Here is a 17,295-nt window from a genome sequence, read left to right on the forward strand (position 1 = left end):
TCTACCAACAGTACAAGAGAAAAAACTAGAGCAAACAAACGTAGATAAAGGCAAAGAACAAGAGCTCGGGAGACGACGAGAAAGGACGTTTTCGCACGGCGAGTGCATCCGCCAAGACCTGGGGTGGTGAGAGAGACGACGAAAAAAAAAAATCAGACTGGTTTCGAACGGCAGACCGACGGCCAGACATGACGACGGGTCGAGATGTGCGGGCGCGTCGAGCTGGGCCGAGGAGGCGGTCGGACTCTGGCCGTAGGAGCACGTCGTTTTTCGCACAACGCAGTTGGCACACGGCGGACCTTGCTCGTCGCACTTGACATGTCTTTTCTTGCAATTGAGACATCCTCTACGGGATTTGGAGTGCGTCTGCCGCTGTTTCATCGTCTTCTCTCTTCTCATGGTCCCTCGCTGTGCTCCTTTTGTATACCTAGGTACCTGACGGCAGTGGCTGCGCGGGAACGAGGTGCTTCGGGTGTCGTGGGTCACTCTCTGTCTGTTGCTGGTGGTCCTGTGTGTCTAGTCTCCCGTCGCGAACAAGCATGAGGGGGGGCTAACCTGTGTCAGACCCTCGAGTCCACCACCCGCGGGACACTCCACCAGGGGGGGGGGGCATCACGGCTTTAATACAAGTCTCAGTCTCACTCTTTCTCTTTCTCTCGAGGCCACCCCTAACGATGCAAGTGAAGTCAAGCTCCGTCACGTGCCATCATCTTGGGGGCGAATCAGGGGGCCTCAGCCCTACCGACTCACTCATCCGCCGTGCTGGCTCTGACGTTCGACTGCACCCTGACGACGTGGCTGTGCCAGCGGCATACATCTGTTGTCTTCTCTTTTGGGAATACGCGGAGAAACAGCCAATGGCGGCTCCTCGTTTCCCATGCAGAGATCGACATGTCGGCCGGATTTCTTCGGTACGCCCGCCCGACTGGGTCTGCCCTCCGATGCACGGTCAAACGGTCCCGAACCCCCTCCTAACTGAATGGCCTCGTCCTTCTTTTTCTGCTTCCCCTAATCTTGCTCTTGCCGCCCGCTGCTTGGCCCGTCAAGCCGTACCGCTTGCAGACAAGATTGGCGAGCCCCGACCAACGGTGCCACGGCCTCAGTCAGCGCCGTATGCCGGTCGCGGCTAGGTATGCGGGTGATTGGGCCGTGTCGAGAACGAAGGATCAAGCTAACGAGCAGGTCTTCTCTTGGGCTCGCAGCTAGCGGCGTCCTCATTGGCGTTCGTAACTTTTGACATCGTAACTTTCGGCATCGTAACTTATGTCCCTTCTCGATCAGTAATAAGGCACACACAAATCAAGCTTCGCGTGCAAGCCACCCGCCTTCTCTCGATGATCTGCCCCTCCCTCCCTTTCCTCCACATGCTTATGTTGCCCTCTCCTTTTCGAGACAAGCCAAGCGAGACGGAGCGTGACGGTGTAAGCACAACCGAGCTCACACTGCCCGCGCTCTGTAGCCCCCCTGCGGGAGAGGGTGGGGGCGGCGGAAACGCCCGACGTCAACTACATGTCAATCTGCCGTGTCAATCAGTGCGAGGGAACGTGCCATGGCCGGGAGAAACCCCGCACTTGAATAGCCCCAGATCCCACAAAGCTGCTGTCTCTATGAGTCCCGCCCCGAAGCTCGAAATTCAACAAAGCAACCTGCCTGCCCGGCTAGCTCAATCGGTAGAGCGTGAGACTCTTAATCTCAAGGTTGGGGGTTCGAGCCCCCCGTTGGGCTCAATTCCTGACGTCGCTTCAATGGAAGCTCATTTTTTTATTTTTGCTCCGTTTTTCTCTTTCGAGAACTTGCTTTTAGGGAGCGATGATCACGAACTTTTGGTCTGTGGGTGAAGTCGTCAGGGCTCCTGCCTAATGTCATTGACTTGAGAATTCAATTTGTAGAGATTCGCCAAGCACATCCGGACATGTATGATCATGAGCGACCAAGTTGAGAAAGCCAACATAGCACTCATCTACACCGCGAGCTTTATCATGCAACTGTCACCCTATGCGAGTGCATAGTTTGACATTGCGAGATACGGGGAAAAAATGAGGCTCACTTTGTCTGTCCTTTGTACTGGGAGTACATAGGTGTTGCCAGGAGTAGATAGGCCCGCGCTTTTCGTCCAGCAGCCCTCAATCACCTTGGGAAGGCGCGTTGAAATCACCTTCATAAACCCCCATGGCCAACTTGAGAGTGCAAACTTGATAGTCCACTGTTCTGGTAGGTATGATTCTGCCGAGCTGTGCGCCTGGGGAAAGCCCTTGAAATAGCAGTCAGCTGCCCTAACTCAACACTTCAATACGCATCAGGTTTCCACGGTACAGAGCGACACCTTGGTTATCAGAGCACTCTGCGCCACCATGGTTGATATATCACACAACGTCTTGATGGCTGCCCAGAAGCGGCTACGCCAACGCGGATTTCATTTTCCCGAATGGATCATCCTGGATCGCGAGTTTCGCGCGATCTGGGTTGCACTGAAAGCCCACCCCCTCTGCGACGGATGGGTGCATGTGTCCGACGCTGACCTGTTCAACCTCAAGGACTGGACCGCTGCGTGTCTCGACACCGTCTTCAGGACATGCATCAGAGTCATCGAGCCTCGTCTCGCCACCGACCACGGCGCTCCGCTGCCGGACGAGTGGCTCGCGTGCAAAGTCATCGACGCCCTGGTGCAGACGGAGCCCAGGTGGAAGGTACTGAGCTTTTTCACGGACGATGCCGATGATCAGGGCCATTTCGTATGGTTTCTCTACATCTACATCGACGGTCGGCAGGCGTACATCAAGAATGGCAACAACGATCCGGCGAACTTGTCGAAATGCGAAGCAGCGCTTCTGTCGACTGTCGACAGGCTCCTTTTGCTGTTCAAGGTACGTATTCGTACCGGACTTCTGCTCTTCACATTCTCATCTTTCCTGTAGCGCAGACAGGAGACCTACGACGCGTGGTGCAAGGCTTCTTCTCAGCCGAGCCAGGGAGAAGCATCCCGCAAAGCCGCTGCGTCTTACGCCACCGCCCAGCACAGCGGTTTGACACTTGACCCAGATGCTCAATCAAACACTCTTGACGCAAACAGAAAAGGGGATTCCAGGGTTGAGCAGCTGAATGCCGATGTCAAGCATGTACAACAACAACTCCATGAACTAAAGTCCACCGTGGAAACACGCCTCGAACAAGTCGGTCTCAAAATCGACGCGCAAGCAGCCTTCGCCAGAGACGCCATGGCTAGACAAGCGTTGACTGCGTCGTCGAGTATCAAGGAATTGACGGCAAAAACAAACGACGAGCTCAACTCAGTTACTGCCGCTTGTTCGCACATGAGTCAAGCTGTGGCGACACTCATTGATACGCTCGATCGCCAGGAAAAGAAGATCGATGACTTCAAGACTCGAGGCAGCGCACGGGAGGTCAAAGCCGGCACCAGCAAGAAGACGCACACATTGGAAGCCGCCATGGACAGGACGACTCAGACGGCTGGGGCCGGCATCGACAAGGAGATCCAAACCATTGAGTTCGAAGAATCTCCTCATCGTGCGCCACAAGATGCAGCTACAATACGCCAAAATTTGCAGCACGTGCGCAAGACTACCTCTCATGCTGGCCCTTCTCCAGCCGAGGACCCTCACAGTTCGGTCCGGCGAAGCGTTTGCCAAAAGACGGACTTGCCCGGAAATCCTCCTCCTATCGCGCTTCCTGATAGCGCCGATTCTATCGAGACCACGCAAAACCGGGCTGCGCACATCGAAACTACCGTCAAGACAGCCCCTTTAGAGATTGTATTGGCCAAACCCTATACGCCCGGACAGAGGGATGCAGCAACGAAACAAGAGAATATGGCATGTACGCCACCTCTCCTGCCAGGCTCGTTGCTCCTACTCAAGCTCACTGCCTCGAAAGCTCTTGTAGACATCCTCGACAGCGCGCCAGAGCCACTTGACAAGGCCGTCCAGGACATACTCGACCTAGAAAGTAGGTTGCGTGCAAGTTCCTCCATCGTCCTGCTGAATTGACACTCCCAACAGAGATCATGGCCTCGTTCTCTCTATAAAGCGTGAAGAAGTGGCACGTGTCCATGAAGATTCGGTCCAATTGGTGTTTATGGCTGATGCGGCCTGTCAACGCCATCCCTTCGTTGGATTTTGTAAGAATTCTTGACCTGGCATCCTGGGTGTGGCCGCTCTGGAGGTCTGCTTCATCTGCCACGAGCAGGCTCTGTCCCAGAGAAGGGCTTGAGCCCATCAGCTTGAACATTCAGCATTCCTTGTGACTCCTCCCAACCAGCCTGGATCCGATTTATCCAATACCGCCCAGGCATGCTATCATGCTCAAAGAAACCCGCCCATCCCGTTCCATCACTCCGCCCTTCTCTCACCAGCTCAGCGTAGTCAAACACGCCTCACACCAAACGCTCCCTCAAGCCCGCCGAAAAACACTCTCCCCCGGCCCCCCACCGCCGCGAACAAAGTCAGACAAGACCGGACCTTCACCCAATCCGTCTCCCCAAACAGCCTCACCATATCCGTCTCTCGCTGCGCAAGACAGCATCCACAGCCTCGCGCAGACGGGGCCCGAGCACAGCGTGCGCCGCGTAGCGACGCGCCTCGTCGACGGACGCGAGGGCAAAGTAGCGGTTCAGCGCCGAGACGCCGAGGCCCGCGAGCTGGGGGAAGACGAACCAGACCCAGTGGGACGTCTTGCGGCCGCTGCGAATCTCGGCCATGGCCTTGTCGAAGACGGTCTGGCCGGGGGTGGCTGTTTTGTTGTAGGGGGCGGTTTGGTTCTGGACGAAGCGGTCGAGGGAGGACCTGTTGGATTCGGTGAGGATGAGGCTGGCCTGTCTGTTGGATCGGAGGCTCCTCATCTTGGTTCCCGGGCTTGAGGTACTTGTTACTCTGGAAAATGACGACGATGGAGATATTGTGACCGGCCGGTGTCTGCTGGTATATGGTGATCAAGTCGCGTCGCGTCCGTGTTGGGCTGCGCGGGGGTGGGGTCGCGTCCTTGATGTAGTACTACGACTGGCAGGCAGGCAGGCACAAAGGGGATGCTCTTCAAAACCAGTTCATCTGTTCTGTCCCTTGGCGAGAAAGTCGAATTATGGCAAATGCGGGTTGCCTACCCCTTCTCGAAAGGGACATCCACCGGCGACTGATTGGAGAAACATCAGCTCAGCGCTCGAGAAGTTAGGTACCAGCATTTCGCCCCCAGCATCTGTGTGCACGATCAGCCCCGGCACGCCTCGCCATCCCGTCACGAAACACAATCGCAAGACTCAGCACGAGCGATATGGAATCTAGCAATCATGTCTATCGTATGCATCGTTCTCATATACAGATTTTACGCAAAGCCCGCGACGGCAAACAGGCGCAGGATTCTCTCCGCATGGTCACCGCAGTTACACGCTGATCCACCGCGCCATCCACGTCCTCGTCACCTCCTTCGCCTCGTCGACCAGTCCCAGATCCAGCAGCATCTGCACCGAGCCCCTCGTTGCGCTCTCCAGCGCGCTGAACACCCACGAGTGCGTGTAGCTCGTGTGCTCGCCGATGAAGACCGTGTTGAACTCGGTGTGGAAGAACGCCGGCAGGTACAGCTGCTGCTGCGGCACGATGGGCACGGCCCATGACCCGGCGTGATGCTCATCGTGCTCCCAGCAGTGTCTCTCCCAGTTACCCGTCCAGTTCTCCTCGGCTGCGGGGCCGTGGATTTCAACCATGGCGCGCTGGATGTAGGCAATGTGCTCCTCGTCGGACATGGCGCACGCGACCGTGGCGTCATACGAGGCGACGTACGACGCGAGCAGCACACCGGGGCCTGTGGAGTTGATGTCCCATGACGGGTAGCAAATCTGGCCGATGAGGGGCACATTGACGCGACCGCAGCCGCCGATGATGGGGTGCTCGAGATGCTCCCAGAAGCGCGTCTTGTACTGGATGGCAACCTTGACAGAGCCGTCAAAGACGGTGCGGTCGATGGCGCGGCGCATGAGGCTTGAGTGAGGAGGCAGCTCCCAGAAGCGGAGAAGGTTGAAGGGCACACTGTTGAAGATGTAGTCAAATGATTCCCTGGTGGAGACAACTTCGCGGGGGTTGCTGCCGGTCGGGCGATACGAGATGGTGAGCGTCTTGTTGTCGGCGTGGTGCTTGACGCCGTGGACCTTGGCTCCGAATTGAATACGGTCCTTCACAAGCGGGGCGAAGGCTTCTGGCATACGGCTGAGCCCGCCCTTGATGGTCTTCCACTTCTTGGCCATGAAGTACACGGTCTCGTACTCCCACATGGGCCACACAACCTGCGAAGGCGTCGTCTCATCTGTAACGTTAAGATCGGTACCAATAACGTGGCGGAGGTATTCGACCTCGGAGAAGTCAAACATGCCCTGCTCCACGGCCTGCTTGTGTGCTTGGAAAATGTTGGTAGCGTAGAACTTGATGCGCTCTGGAGTGAGTCCCTTGAAATCGTCCAGCGCTTGTTGAGCTTCAGCAACAGCCGTGGCGTTGGAGTATTGAGCGGGCTCAAAATAGGCAGGGTTTGTGGCGATCTCCGTCCTGCCGGGGAATGTGCCATCGGGTCGGCGCTTCGTGGTCGACACGGGCGTATTAGCGGCCGTTTGGATCCAGTCGATAAACTTGACTTGAAGCGAGTCGTTGCCTGCGTTCATCTTGTTGAGAACATCGGCGACTTGATAGATCATACGCTGATCCATGATGGGGAACGTTTCATTCGTGGTAGGGTCAGTGATCTCGTCTGCAAAACGCATGGGACCCAGTTCGTGGTATTGGCCATCGTCCGGGCTCGTGCCATTCAAGTAGCTCGTCAGCATGCGGCCTCCGATACGGTGGGAGGACTCGAGAATTTTCCAATTGTGGATGCCGACAGAGTCGAGGATGAGCTGCGTAGGTCAGACGATGTGGTCTTGTCTTGGTATGGTTATGTTGGAAGCGTACCGCTGTGAACAGACCGGAGATTCCGGCTCCCAGAATGCCGAATTTCTTGTCCTTGACCTGCGCCACGAACACTTCGTCCGGCTGCTTTTGCTGCAGGTATTCGACGCCATCAAACCAAGGTCCCATGGGGTCGGCGACGTCGGCGAAACTCAGTCTGCGACGAACCATGCGCTTCTTAGCCCGCAGCTCCTGCGACTGCCCTGCGAGCTGTCCGTCCACGAAGGCGTGAAGACATCCGTCTGGAACGTTCGAGGGTGCCACCCAGACAAACTTGGTTGGCCTCTGCGCTTGCCAGTCGACGTGTCGTTTAGCATGAGGGTGTCTGCCAACATGCGTTCGGCCAACCTGGTGATGGGCCTCGTCGAGTGATGTCATATCGCAGTTGCCGTAAACGATCGTAAGCTCACCGTCGACATCCTCATGGTAAGATACATTGATGTTCTGAGCACCACCATGCTCTACTTCTAGCGGGCCCTGAAACGTGATAGAGCGTCGAGATGTGCTCTCAGCCGCGGAGAGCGTGATAAGAGGGGCCGCGAGGGCCAAGGACAGCAACCGGTAAGCCATTATTTGCAATTGGATGCACATAGAGAGAGGTCTCACCATCAACGAATAACACGACTGTTGCACGATGGCTTTTATACCCCGACTTGATGACTTTTTGTCCGCCCCTCCGACTACGGCGAAGAACACAGCAGGCTTGAATGCATCGCTTCGTGCTGTCGGCAGTTGCCACATTTCGGCCGACGATAGGTATTGAGGCCCAGATACCGGCGATCTTCCCGGCATTTCCAAGTACGGGCATGTTACCGTGCTTGGCAGTGCAGCATCCCCGCCGCCGCCCCCGACCTTATCGTGGTACCCCTCATGGGATCCTTGTCGTGCCTGAGTCATGAGTCGATTTCTGTGCTGCTTCTAGACGAAAAAGCGTAGTTTAATAACATGAGGGCACCTTGATGGATGATCAAGATCTTCGCTGGAGGGCGGAAGGGGTTCGTGATCGAAAGATTCAAGATGCTGCGCCCCGACTCCAGAAGCTGCTTACCACGATCGTAGGCATGGTTTGTGGCAAAGGAACCGGCCAATCTCACGAGTTGGCAGGAAATCTTGAGGCATCAGAAGTCTTTTCAGGTATGATTGAGCATAAGCCAAGAGGCTCTGGAATTGATGAAGAACCTCAACAATCAGTACTAGTGACAAAGCTCGTCGCATAGGTCAGGCCACCGGAGTTTAGGACAGGGCCTGTTCGGCTGATATTGTTCCGCTCAATGGGCGGATAAGGAGGCGGGAAAGTCTAAGCTCCATCCATGCCGGGGTAGGACTTGAAAATTTGATCCTGGATGTCACGTCGCGCATATGCCGGGGCGAAGTCGAAGACTGCGGCGCTGACTGATGCTGAGACGATGGTGAACAAACTTGTCCGAGTCTCCGACCTACGGGCGGGCTACTGAAGCTTCTTGTGATTGACTTGCGTTCTTGTGAACACGCAAATACTGATCTGGTCGGTGGTTATTTTAATCGAAGTTTACATCGACCATGATGATTGTCCGGCCGCCGGTGGTTACTAGCGCTTCCTCAAATGTAAGGTTAATTATGAGGTTGAATGGAGGTGCCAAAAGGGTGCTCCAACACGTGCGCCATGCGCGACCTAGCCTGCCCGGAGCCGTGGCCATGGCGTTGGGAGTATGGTACCATTGTGTACTGCAGGGAACTTGTGTAATTCCGGGAAATCGGATGTGATCTGCGTTTCAGGCAGTTCGCAGTATTCCCCAACATCGTTTCTCTGCTTTGGGCGCTTGGGCAGGTCTCTAAGCCATCCATAGACTCCAACCGACCAACCTGGCAGTCGAGAATGGCTTTCTGCTGAATTGTGTATGAACGTTATTCGTCTCATCAACATTCATCAATGCAGAGGCGTGATGTATATCAGGTCGCACTGCTCAGCGGCATAGCTGAGTTTGGTGTTTCGAATCCCTTTTCGTGCCTGAAGACCGAGAGGCTCGGTCTCGGGTTTTTGTCGTAGCTGGAGAATTTATTTGCTGCAGTAACATACAGTGTCTCCGGCATTAAGCTGCTACCACAAAGCCAACGGATGCAAGTGATGCGGGCATTGAACGAGGCGTCCTTTGGCAATCATGGAGAATAGGTGTTGGTTGTCGCGAGCCCACGAATATACTTAGGCAGGTATGGTTTGATCTAGCAACATGATGGTTGCGACCTTACTTTCACCGTTGCCTGAAGCAAGTTTGTCCTCATAATGAATGACGCGCCAGTGGTCGACTTGACATACTGGGATGGAGGCTGCTGCGCTGACAAAGGATACGGTGTGGGCTGCATGGTGGTCGGTATCGCGGACCAGGTATGATAGCAGATCTTGAACGATAAAGATCGCGGGGAGTCGGCGAAGGCTGGAGAAATCCGCGTCGGGAATCACATGCCAATTGCATGAAAGGTGAGGTGATCTTCAGGGTCTCAGCTTGTCGACGACCTCCTCGCTTTCGACTGATCGGTGCACGGGCCATTGATGGGAGGCGAAGAACGACACGCAGGGAAGAGCTCAACGGGTTGGCTGTGGATGTGAGGAAAAAGGGTAGGTAGTCGCGCTGCCAACAATGGGCTCACAGGTACTTCGAGGCTTTGGTCGTGACTGACTGCCTGCAGGTCCTCAGCCACAATTGCCCCGCTCCACATCCCATCATCGGCGCAGCGATGACGTTGCTCTCTCGAATGGGAGCAGCAGCACCCACGTCGCCCCTCCCCAACAATCGTCACCCGAAAACACGTCGGCAGGAGCTAGAGGCCGCCGTCTGCCCCATATCCCGCGCCTTCCTGTCATGCTATTGTCGCTGCCTTGGCATAGAAGCAAAGTGAACCCACGCGTCTTTTCGAGCTCGTGACATTCCGGCCCAAGCACCTGAACCTTTAAGTACTCCTTCGAACCCATCCCACGCCAGCTGCCCATCCCTTCTCAACTACCAGCCCAACTTGATACCCCCTCTTGAAACCTTTTAATTACCCCGCTCTTGCATCGTCCCACGCCGGCAAGACCTCTCAACCTCTACCACAAACCACAAACCACAAACACAAGCACCTCTACGACAAAACGATCACTGTCACAATGACTGCCAACACTGTCCACGTGAAGAACATCGCTTCGGCGACCGAGGACAAGGAGATCCGCGATTTCTTCAGCTTCTGCGGCAAGATCACGAGCCTCGATGTCACCCCCGCCGGTGAGGAGAAGGAGGCCACCGTCACCTTTGAGAAGGAGACAGCGGCCAAGACCGCCCTTCTGCTGAACAACACAAAGCTCGGCTCATCCCACATCAGCGTCACCAGCGCCAGCGCGACGCCTCCGACGACGGCTCCCACTTCACAAGACGGACGCCAACCGCGACACGGACGAGATCACCCAGGAGGAGAAGCCCCGCACCCGCATCTTCGCCGAGTACCTCGCTCACGGCTACGTCGTCGGCGACGCCACCCTGCAGCGCGCCATTGAGCTCGACAGCCAGCATGGCATCTCCTCCCGCTTCCTCAACACCCTCCAGGGCCTCGACCAGAAGTACCACGCCACCGATCGCGCCAAGGCCACCGACCAGTCCTACGGCATCTCCGCCCGCGCCCAGGGCCTCTTCGGCGGCCTCAGCAGCTACTTTGAGCAGGCTGCCAGCTCGCCTACTGGCCAGAAGATTGTCAGGTTTTACGAAGATTCTCAGCGCCAGGTCGCTGACATTCACACCGAGGCCCGTCGTCTGGCCGACCTCAAGAAGGAGCAGTCCGGCGGCAGTGCCTACAAGGCCTCGGGCCTCGAGAAGATCTTTGGCAAGGAGAAGGAGAAGGCGGTCCCCCCTCAGACCGGCGAGACGATCGGTACCGCCGCCCCGACGCAGCCTGACGACAGCTCGTCTGTGCCCCTGTCCAAGCCCGGTGGCGAGAAGGCGTAGAGGATCTATTGATGTCCGTTGTTGAAGAGAAATGAATTGGTTTCGCAGGCGTTGGATGGTATCCGTTACGAAACGAGTCTTGCGTGTGATGATAGCGACAGGAAGTATCGACGAAGTCTTAGCTCCACAGTAATTCAACTACCACGACGAATCTCCTCCACCTTTTTTCCCAGTGACCTTATTTGAATGGCGACCCATATGATCTCCTGTGTCAATGACGGCGGACATTTTCGTGACGCAGAACATATTCGCAAAACTTCTTTGCCAGCACGCCTGGATCGGTCGGTCATCTCAAATTCGCGCATATTCCCAAACCCAACAATCCTTTACCTTACCAATAAGGTCGACGTGCAGCAACGCCAGCCAAATCCAGACGCCCGAGCCCCGATTGCCTTAAACATCAAGTTCACAAGCGACAGCGCAACAATGCAAGATTTCAAACTCTCGATTCCATTGCCCGCCCCATGATTCCGTGGGCTTAATCATACAGTCATTACGTATCTCCCGCATGTACTATCCATGCTCTTCGTTCATTTCTCCGTCTTGCTGAACTTGTCCTTCAGCGCGTCATCAAGCGCACCCTTGGGGTTCGAAGACAGGTTCTGCACCAGTTAGTCTCGCTGTCCGTAACAATCAAGTGCGTGTGTGTAGGACTTACCTTCAGCTGGTCGGCGTTGACCTGGTCCTTGTTGTCCGCCTTGTCGGTGCCCTGGCCGGAGCCGGGGGGGGACTGCTGCTGCTTGCCAGACTGCCTCTCGGGCTCGGGGGACTGGCGACCTTCAGGCATGTTTGGTTTGATTTGTATCGACGAAGAGGTTTTGGTTTGGTTGCGATTTTGAGGAGTCTTGGTTTGAATTGATGGAGGGGTAGCTACGTGGTCTTGTAATGACGAGAAGAGGGAAAGAGCTCAGCCAGCTGCGAAAGTTAAATACAGCCACGGACACTGGTCGTCGATCCGCTGTTTTCCTTCCTGGCCTTCCTTATCCTGACTCAGCCATTCGCTGCTGCCGCTACACCTTTACTGATAGAACGGCATGAAAGCTGTTGAGACGCATACGGCTTGTTACGTGCTGCTGCTGTAGCTGATGTCACATCGATGAGATCGCAAGGGTGGATGACGGCATGGTGGTGAGGACGCGAGTGACGTCAGGACCGGAGCGTTTGTCGCGGGGGCGGGGCAGGTGGGTCGTGCGAAGGGCTTGTGGCTGGTGAGAGGGGCACTTCATCGTGATGACGCGATGCGCGGGTGTGGTGAGATGTTTTGGTGTTTTGGGTCGAAAGATGTAGGTTTTGGTGGTGAAGGGTTTAGGAAACTTCATGCACAGGGGTCCTGATTGCATGGTACCAAACGCTAGGCAAACGCTGATTGAGTTGAAAATTCACTGCAGTCGAATGCGTACGTATCGTCAGAGCGTGAAGTGTGAGGCGCATTGATTGAAACCAGTGTCCGGCGATTCTATGGAGTTCCCAGTCGCGTGTGGCTCTTGACATAGCCTTAAAGCGTATGACGAAATCCTTGTGTTCGTACTTCCTGCAAACACCTAGTCAGCAAGTCGTCCGAAATTGCGCCCGCCTGAAGAGCCGTCTCACCTCTGATATCTCAAGCTCAACCTCACCTCTATCGGCCCTCAAATTTGCGAAGTAGAAGTAAATCGTCAAACTGAGCACGATGAGGATGTTAAGCACCGCACATGCCAAGCACGTCGTCAGCCCCAGCAGATACGCCGGCGCATCTTGCGATCTGAATTGATTAGCCCAAGCCCACGCGTTAACATGTCCCATCAGAATGGCTGGATCTCACCTGAACACCAAGGTCCCGAAAATACCACCAAAGCCGGAGACGCCAACGACGAGTGCACTCGAGAAGGCCCGCTTCCACTGGCCCCTGATGTTGTTCGCCTGGTACGCCATCGTCACCGGCACAGCGCTCGTCGTTCCCGCTGCTGTGAGAAACACGCCGGAGTAGCGGAACCCGGTTCTCTGATGGAAGCCCATAAGCGATGTGCCGGTGATGGACAGCAGCATCATGGCGACGAGAAAGGGCCCGCGAACGCGGTATCGGTCTCCCAGCCAGCCGACTGTATGCATGACTATTGCGGCGAAAACGTACGGAGGCGCGACCAGGGCCTGGGACTTGGCGACGCTGAAGCCCATGTTCTTCCGGAGAATGATGGGAAGGAAGTTTGCCAGCGCTGTGATCTTGTTAGCGACGGAGCTTCCAGACCGCCAAGGATTACAGACCAAAGTTGACAACGGCGTTGTTGAAGAAGATGAGTGCGAACGCCCACACCTTGGGGTCAAGACCGCCGCGCATGAGCTTTCTCAAAGTGAGCTTCGAGATGGCGACGTCTCCACGGTCGGCATTGACCCGCGATCTGACCCAGGCGAGCTCGCGGCTTGAGAGAAAGTGTCGTGAAGGTTTTGTCGTGTCGGGAAATTCAGCCAGTAGAAAAAGGCCGGCCAGGCCAATCAGGCAGGTGATGATGCCATCTATCATGAAGATCCACGACCATCCGCGTAAGTTCCCGAGGCCGTCCATTCTTGTGAGCTGGAGCTTGTCAGCATTCTAATCTGTGCGAATCACACAGGGAAAATGTTACCCCGCTGGCGAGAAGGCCCCCGAAAGCATAGGACACGGAGACGAGAATGTAAAACCACGAGAATCGAGATCCAACCTCAGCTGTTGGTCAACATTAGCTTCGTAGGTCACTCTTGCGAGACTGAAGAGAAAAAACCTCTGGTGTACCAGGTACTCAAGAGATAATGGCAGCTTGGAAAGAAGCCAGAATCCAATGCACCAAGGAGCAATCTCATGACGATCATGTCTATCCAGGACTTTGCATGGCCCATCCCAATGACGACAAGGCCGCTCGACAGTGTAATGGCAGAAAAGTAGAGCCGCGGCCCAATTGTTCTTGCCACGATGGTCGAAACGGGTTGAAAGAGAATATATGTGGCGAAGAATACGACGATAGTCACGGACTTGTACGAATTAGCAACTCTGGGTTCCACAAGAACATCCTCAACTCACGAATCTGTTACCGACGAGCTGGAGATCATCCGCCATCCCCGCGACACTGGCAGAAGCGAGTGCTGATCGACCAATGACCGAAAAGCAGTACATGATGCCCACGAAGACGACGAGCCGAAGGTCCATTTTCTTCAGCGCCCTTTTCTGTTCTGCAGCCGAGAGCGCATCGCTGTTCTGAGCGAGTTCGTTGCCGTCACCAGGTACCTGAAGAACGCCGATAGTGTGATGAGTCGTCTTACGACGAGCTGCTCCGTTCAGCGTGGACATGCTTTGAGCCTGGTAAGTGTGTTGCTTAAAGGTGCCCGGCGCCACCAAATGGATATATTCGGTTGAGATTTCGATGTAAGTGGGTTTCGACAGCGAGGGGTTCAATCGAAGAACTTGCTGCTAGTCTTTTGTACTGATCGATAAATAGACGCCATAAAGGACAACCCTAGCAAGTATGTGCATTGCTTTTAATAAGACTGTACAATGAAGCATGCGGCTCAATCATCTCTTGCGCCGGGATCGAAGTCGCCGGCGGCCCCGAGGCGCCCTACAGAACAGAGCAAGAAGGCTCTGGATAGAGTTTGAAAAAAACTTCTAAGCGTGAATCAGGGCGCATTGGTCAGTGGTAGACCTTCGCACATATGCTGAGTCATCCCGCCATCAACTGAGGTGGACGCCATAATCGATTCAACAAACACGTTCGACGATTGATATTCTAAACGTGAACCAACATTAGAGTGCAATGACCAAACCATCTGTTGTGTCACAGCAAGTAAGAGACTGGCCTATGATAAGCAATGGTTCACCATGCTTTTTCTTACCCGTCACAGCCAATTGAGGTTTAGTCGCAATGCGGAGACATCTGCTTTGTAATGATTATGGGGTCTCAGAAACATGGCCATTGGCGCTGACAGACAAGCTATAAGCTGTACGTCAGAGCCAAGAAGTACAGCACCCTTCTGAGCCGCATGAGCCCAGCATTTGCAACAATCCCGCGTCAGAACGACTGGATTCAGGCCGCAGTCGAGACGCTGCACGCCCGCTTCAGGCCATCTCAGCCACGCACGATCTGGCGGATGAGGAATCGGGGAGCCGCGCCAGCAGCATCAGCATTGTAAGAAAAGTGCGCGGGCAGGATGAACAGCGTGCCCCAGCAAACAGCATCACTGATGGCACAGTAAATCTCCGTCTTGGCGGTGGGGAAGTTGGGGATACGACCCAGGTTCTGCAGGTTCTTGGTGTATCCGAAGAGCACAGCACCCTTGACTTGGTTCTGGACGGCCGAGCTGAGCTCGGACAGCGCGTTGCCGACGACGGCGGTGCCTTGACTGCGAGGTGTTAATGGTCGGCACTCGTCTTTCCTGTACAGCGAATCTTAGGAACCACGACGTACCTGTAACCGCCAGTAACGATAGGCGTGTTGGGACACTTCGTGTTGGCAAGGGTGAAGAGGCGCTTGGCCTCGTTGATCGAGGCTCTGTCCGTGCCGGAGGGGAGGAAGTTGGGGGACAGTTCGGCGCCGTATGGGCCGCCGACGCCCTGGATCCAGATGCCGGCTGAGCCATACTCGCGCGTCAGGGCTGAGGCGAGGGTGGGGCCCGCAGTGATTCCCTTGGCTTTATTAGAAACATCCCTCTCTGCTAGGAGGTAGAAGGGCTCACCATGTTGCCCGGCTCGGTGGAGCCGCGGGCATAGATGAGGATGGCGCGAGGGCACCTGGAAGAACTGCCAGATTCAAGCTCACTGCGGGTGCTCGACTGACGGGCTTCAAGCACGGCGAGCTCGTTCCGCGAAACAAGCACCTCGGCCTCTTCGGCAGCTGGCTCGACGGGGAGAGCAACAGCGAGGGTTACCAGGACAGTGACAATGGAGAGGAACTTCATGGTGAAGGGTGATCAGAGTGCAAAGGTGATGACAAGTTTCGTGAATGAGCTAGCCAACAGAGAAGTAGAATGAAGAGCTTGGGGGTCTTGGGATTCAGGTAAATCTCCCACGAAGTCCTTCTCTCATTTATACATCTTGGAGACGACGAACTTGCTTGAGCACCCTCACGTGGTATCCTGAAGCTCGCAAAGACGGTGCTTCCCTCTCACAAGACCCAAGACAGCGACACTTTCTCCAGTATTGATGCTGCCCACGAGACAAGTTCGAAAGCTCTTGAAAATCTTTCGCCAAGGACGTTCCCTCCAATCGCATCTTCACAACCCTTCTGGATAGAGGACAAAAAGCCTCGCTGCTCGACTATTCCACTTGGCAGATCGTGATCTAGTCGTTGCGACATGAAGCTATCGCGAACCTCAGTAAGCCACGGGCGTGGCATCGCCCGCCTGACTCGCAAGCTGGCACCAAAAAAGGAAAGCGGCTTGTCCAGCGTTGGGGTCTTGAGGTTGTGCGATGGCGGGGTAGGACCGTTGTGCCTCGGGACGAGCAGAACGTGGCTTGAGATTGGGAGAAAGCGTCTATCCGGGGTGCATTAGCTGCTGCGGGGTGCATGCATATCTGGGTGTCTTAAACGTGGGGAGCATAGAGATGCCGAGGTGTTGAATTTGATACGTGAATATGCCATTTCGAGTGCAGCGAAAAGCGACAAGATGGCCTTCTTTCATGTGACGTCCTGCAGTCATCAGCTGTGTTTCTCACGCTAACGACCGTTGAAGGGCCGGGAGCAATATGTCGCGAAGTGTTCCCATGAGACTAAGTCTGTATTTAGCTCTGCATGCGAGGACACTCAGCGTCTTTCAGGTCACGATGGACCATGGGAGTGACATTCGTATGAAGTGATCGATTTTGACACAGTACCAGGCAATTGATTCAAAGCCTTCGGTGCCATTCTTAGCTACATTGGTGACGGCGAATACGTTCGAGATAAACGTATTGAGTTCAATGCCGTCAATTTTCTGCCCATTACTGGTTCCCTGATTCAAGGCGTAGGCAGTAAAATCCATCACGGAGAGCCCGCACCACTACCTTCATCTTGAAAGGCACTCCTCTCCAAGCTCACATCTAGCTACCTTACGTGAGGGCTACTCGAGCTGCATATTAGCTATACTTTAGTATTGGATAATCAGCACGTATGGTAGGGACCGTGCTCTGCATGATGTCTCGGCAGAACCATACTCAGAGCCGATTGAAAAATCACTTTCAAACGCACTGTATCCAGCAGGGCCTAAAAATGGTAGGAAGTCTAAGTCAAGTACGTTGTTCCCCTAAGCTAACCTCAAAGTTGAGATCAACTCCGGGGTGCCAAGCAAAAGTATACAGCCCAGCGCCCCCCCCCCCTCAAAAAACAGTGCCCCCCCCATCGACCACAATCTCGGCCCCATTGACAAAACTCCCAGCCCGGCTCACCAGCATCAGCACAACAGCCGCCACCTCCTCGACCCTGCCC

General features: G+C 55.1%; 6 protein-coding genes and 1 non-coding gene across 7 annotated transcripts; 3 read left to right on the forward strand and 4 right to left on the reverse strand.

Moving 5' to 3' along the window:
* The first annotated feature begins 1,652 nt into the window (after positions 1–1,652).
* Positions 1,653–1,725, forward strand: VDBG_15195. Its single transcript has one exon. It is a non-coding gene; the product is annotated as a tRNA-Lys (tRNA).
* A 653-nt stretch (positions 1,726–2,378) lies between these two features.
* VDBG_09181 (predicted protein) lies at positions 2,379–4,042 on the forward strand (the record flags this gene model as incomplete). Its single annotated transcript, XM_003000640.1, has 4 exons — positions 2,379–2,864; positions 2,916–3,834; positions 3,892–3,963; positions 4,017–4,042. 4 exons carry the CDS (start codon positions 2,379–2,381, stop codon positions 4,040–4,042), a joined length of 1,503 nt encoding a protein of 500 aa, XP_003000686.1.
* Positions 4,043–4,504: 462 nt separating this feature from the next.
* On the reverse strand, positions 4,505–4,855 carry VDBG_09182 (calpastatin; the record flags this gene model as incomplete). The annotated part of the gene is made up of 1 exon (XM_003000641.1): positions 4,505–4,855. One exon carries the CDS (start codon positions 4,853–4,855, stop codon positions 4,505–4,507), a length of 351 nt encoding a protein of 116 aa, XP_003000687.1.
* A 534-nt stretch (positions 4,856–5,389) lies between these two features.
* On the reverse strand, positions 5,390–7,508 carry VDBG_09183 (L-amino-acid oxidase; the record flags this gene model as incomplete). The annotated part of the gene is made up of 2 exons (XM_003000642.1): positions 5,390–6,886; positions 6,942–7,508. 2 exons carry the CDS (start codon positions 7,506–7,508, stop codon positions 5,390–5,392), a joined length of 2,064 nt encoding a protein of 687 aa, XP_003000688.1.
* A 2,551-nt stretch (positions 7,509–10,059) lies between these two features.
* Positions 10,060–11,035, forward strand: VDBG_09184 (vip1; the record flags this gene model as incomplete). The annotated part of the gene is made up of 2 exons (XM_003000643.1): positions 10,060–10,272; positions 10,322–11,035. The coding sequence occupies 2 exons, from the start codon at positions 10,060–10,062 to the stop codon at positions 10,886–10,888; spliced, it is 780 nt and encodes a 259-aa protein (XP_003000689.1).
* Positions 11,036–12,383: 1,348 nt separating this feature from the next.
* On the reverse strand, positions 12,384–14,186 carry VDBG_09185 (high-affinity nicotinic acid transporter; the record flags this gene model as incomplete). The annotated part of the gene is made up of 7 exons (XM_003000644.1): positions 12,384–12,419; positions 12,479–12,629; positions 12,690–13,080; positions 13,130–13,436; positions 13,489–13,568; positions 13,687–13,870; positions 13,920–14,186. The coding sequence occupies 7 exons, from the start codon at positions 14,184–14,186 to the stop codon at positions 12,384–12,386; spliced, it is 1,416 nt and encodes a 471-aa protein (XP_003000690.1).
* A 775-nt stretch (positions 14,187–14,961) lies between these two features.
* VDBG_09186 (cutinase) lies at positions 14,962–15,790 on the reverse strand (the record flags this gene model as incomplete). The annotated part of the gene is made up of 3 exons (XM_003000645.1): positions 14,962–15,235; positions 15,337–15,518; positions 15,569–15,790. 3 exons carry the CDS (start codon positions 15,788–15,790, stop codon positions 14,962–14,964), a joined length of 678 nt encoding a protein of 225 aa, XP_003000691.1.
* Positions 15,791–17,295: the final 1,505 nt, after the last annotated feature.

The sequence above is a fragment of the Verticillium alfalfae genome, genomic scaffold (genome assembly GCF_000150825.1).
Source record: "Verticillium alfalfae VaMs.102 supercont1.14 genomic scaffold, whole genome shotgun sequence".
Lineage (NCBI taxonomy): Eukaryota > Fungi > Ascomycota > Sordariomycetes > Glomerellales > Plectosphaerellaceae > Verticillium > Verticillium alfalfae.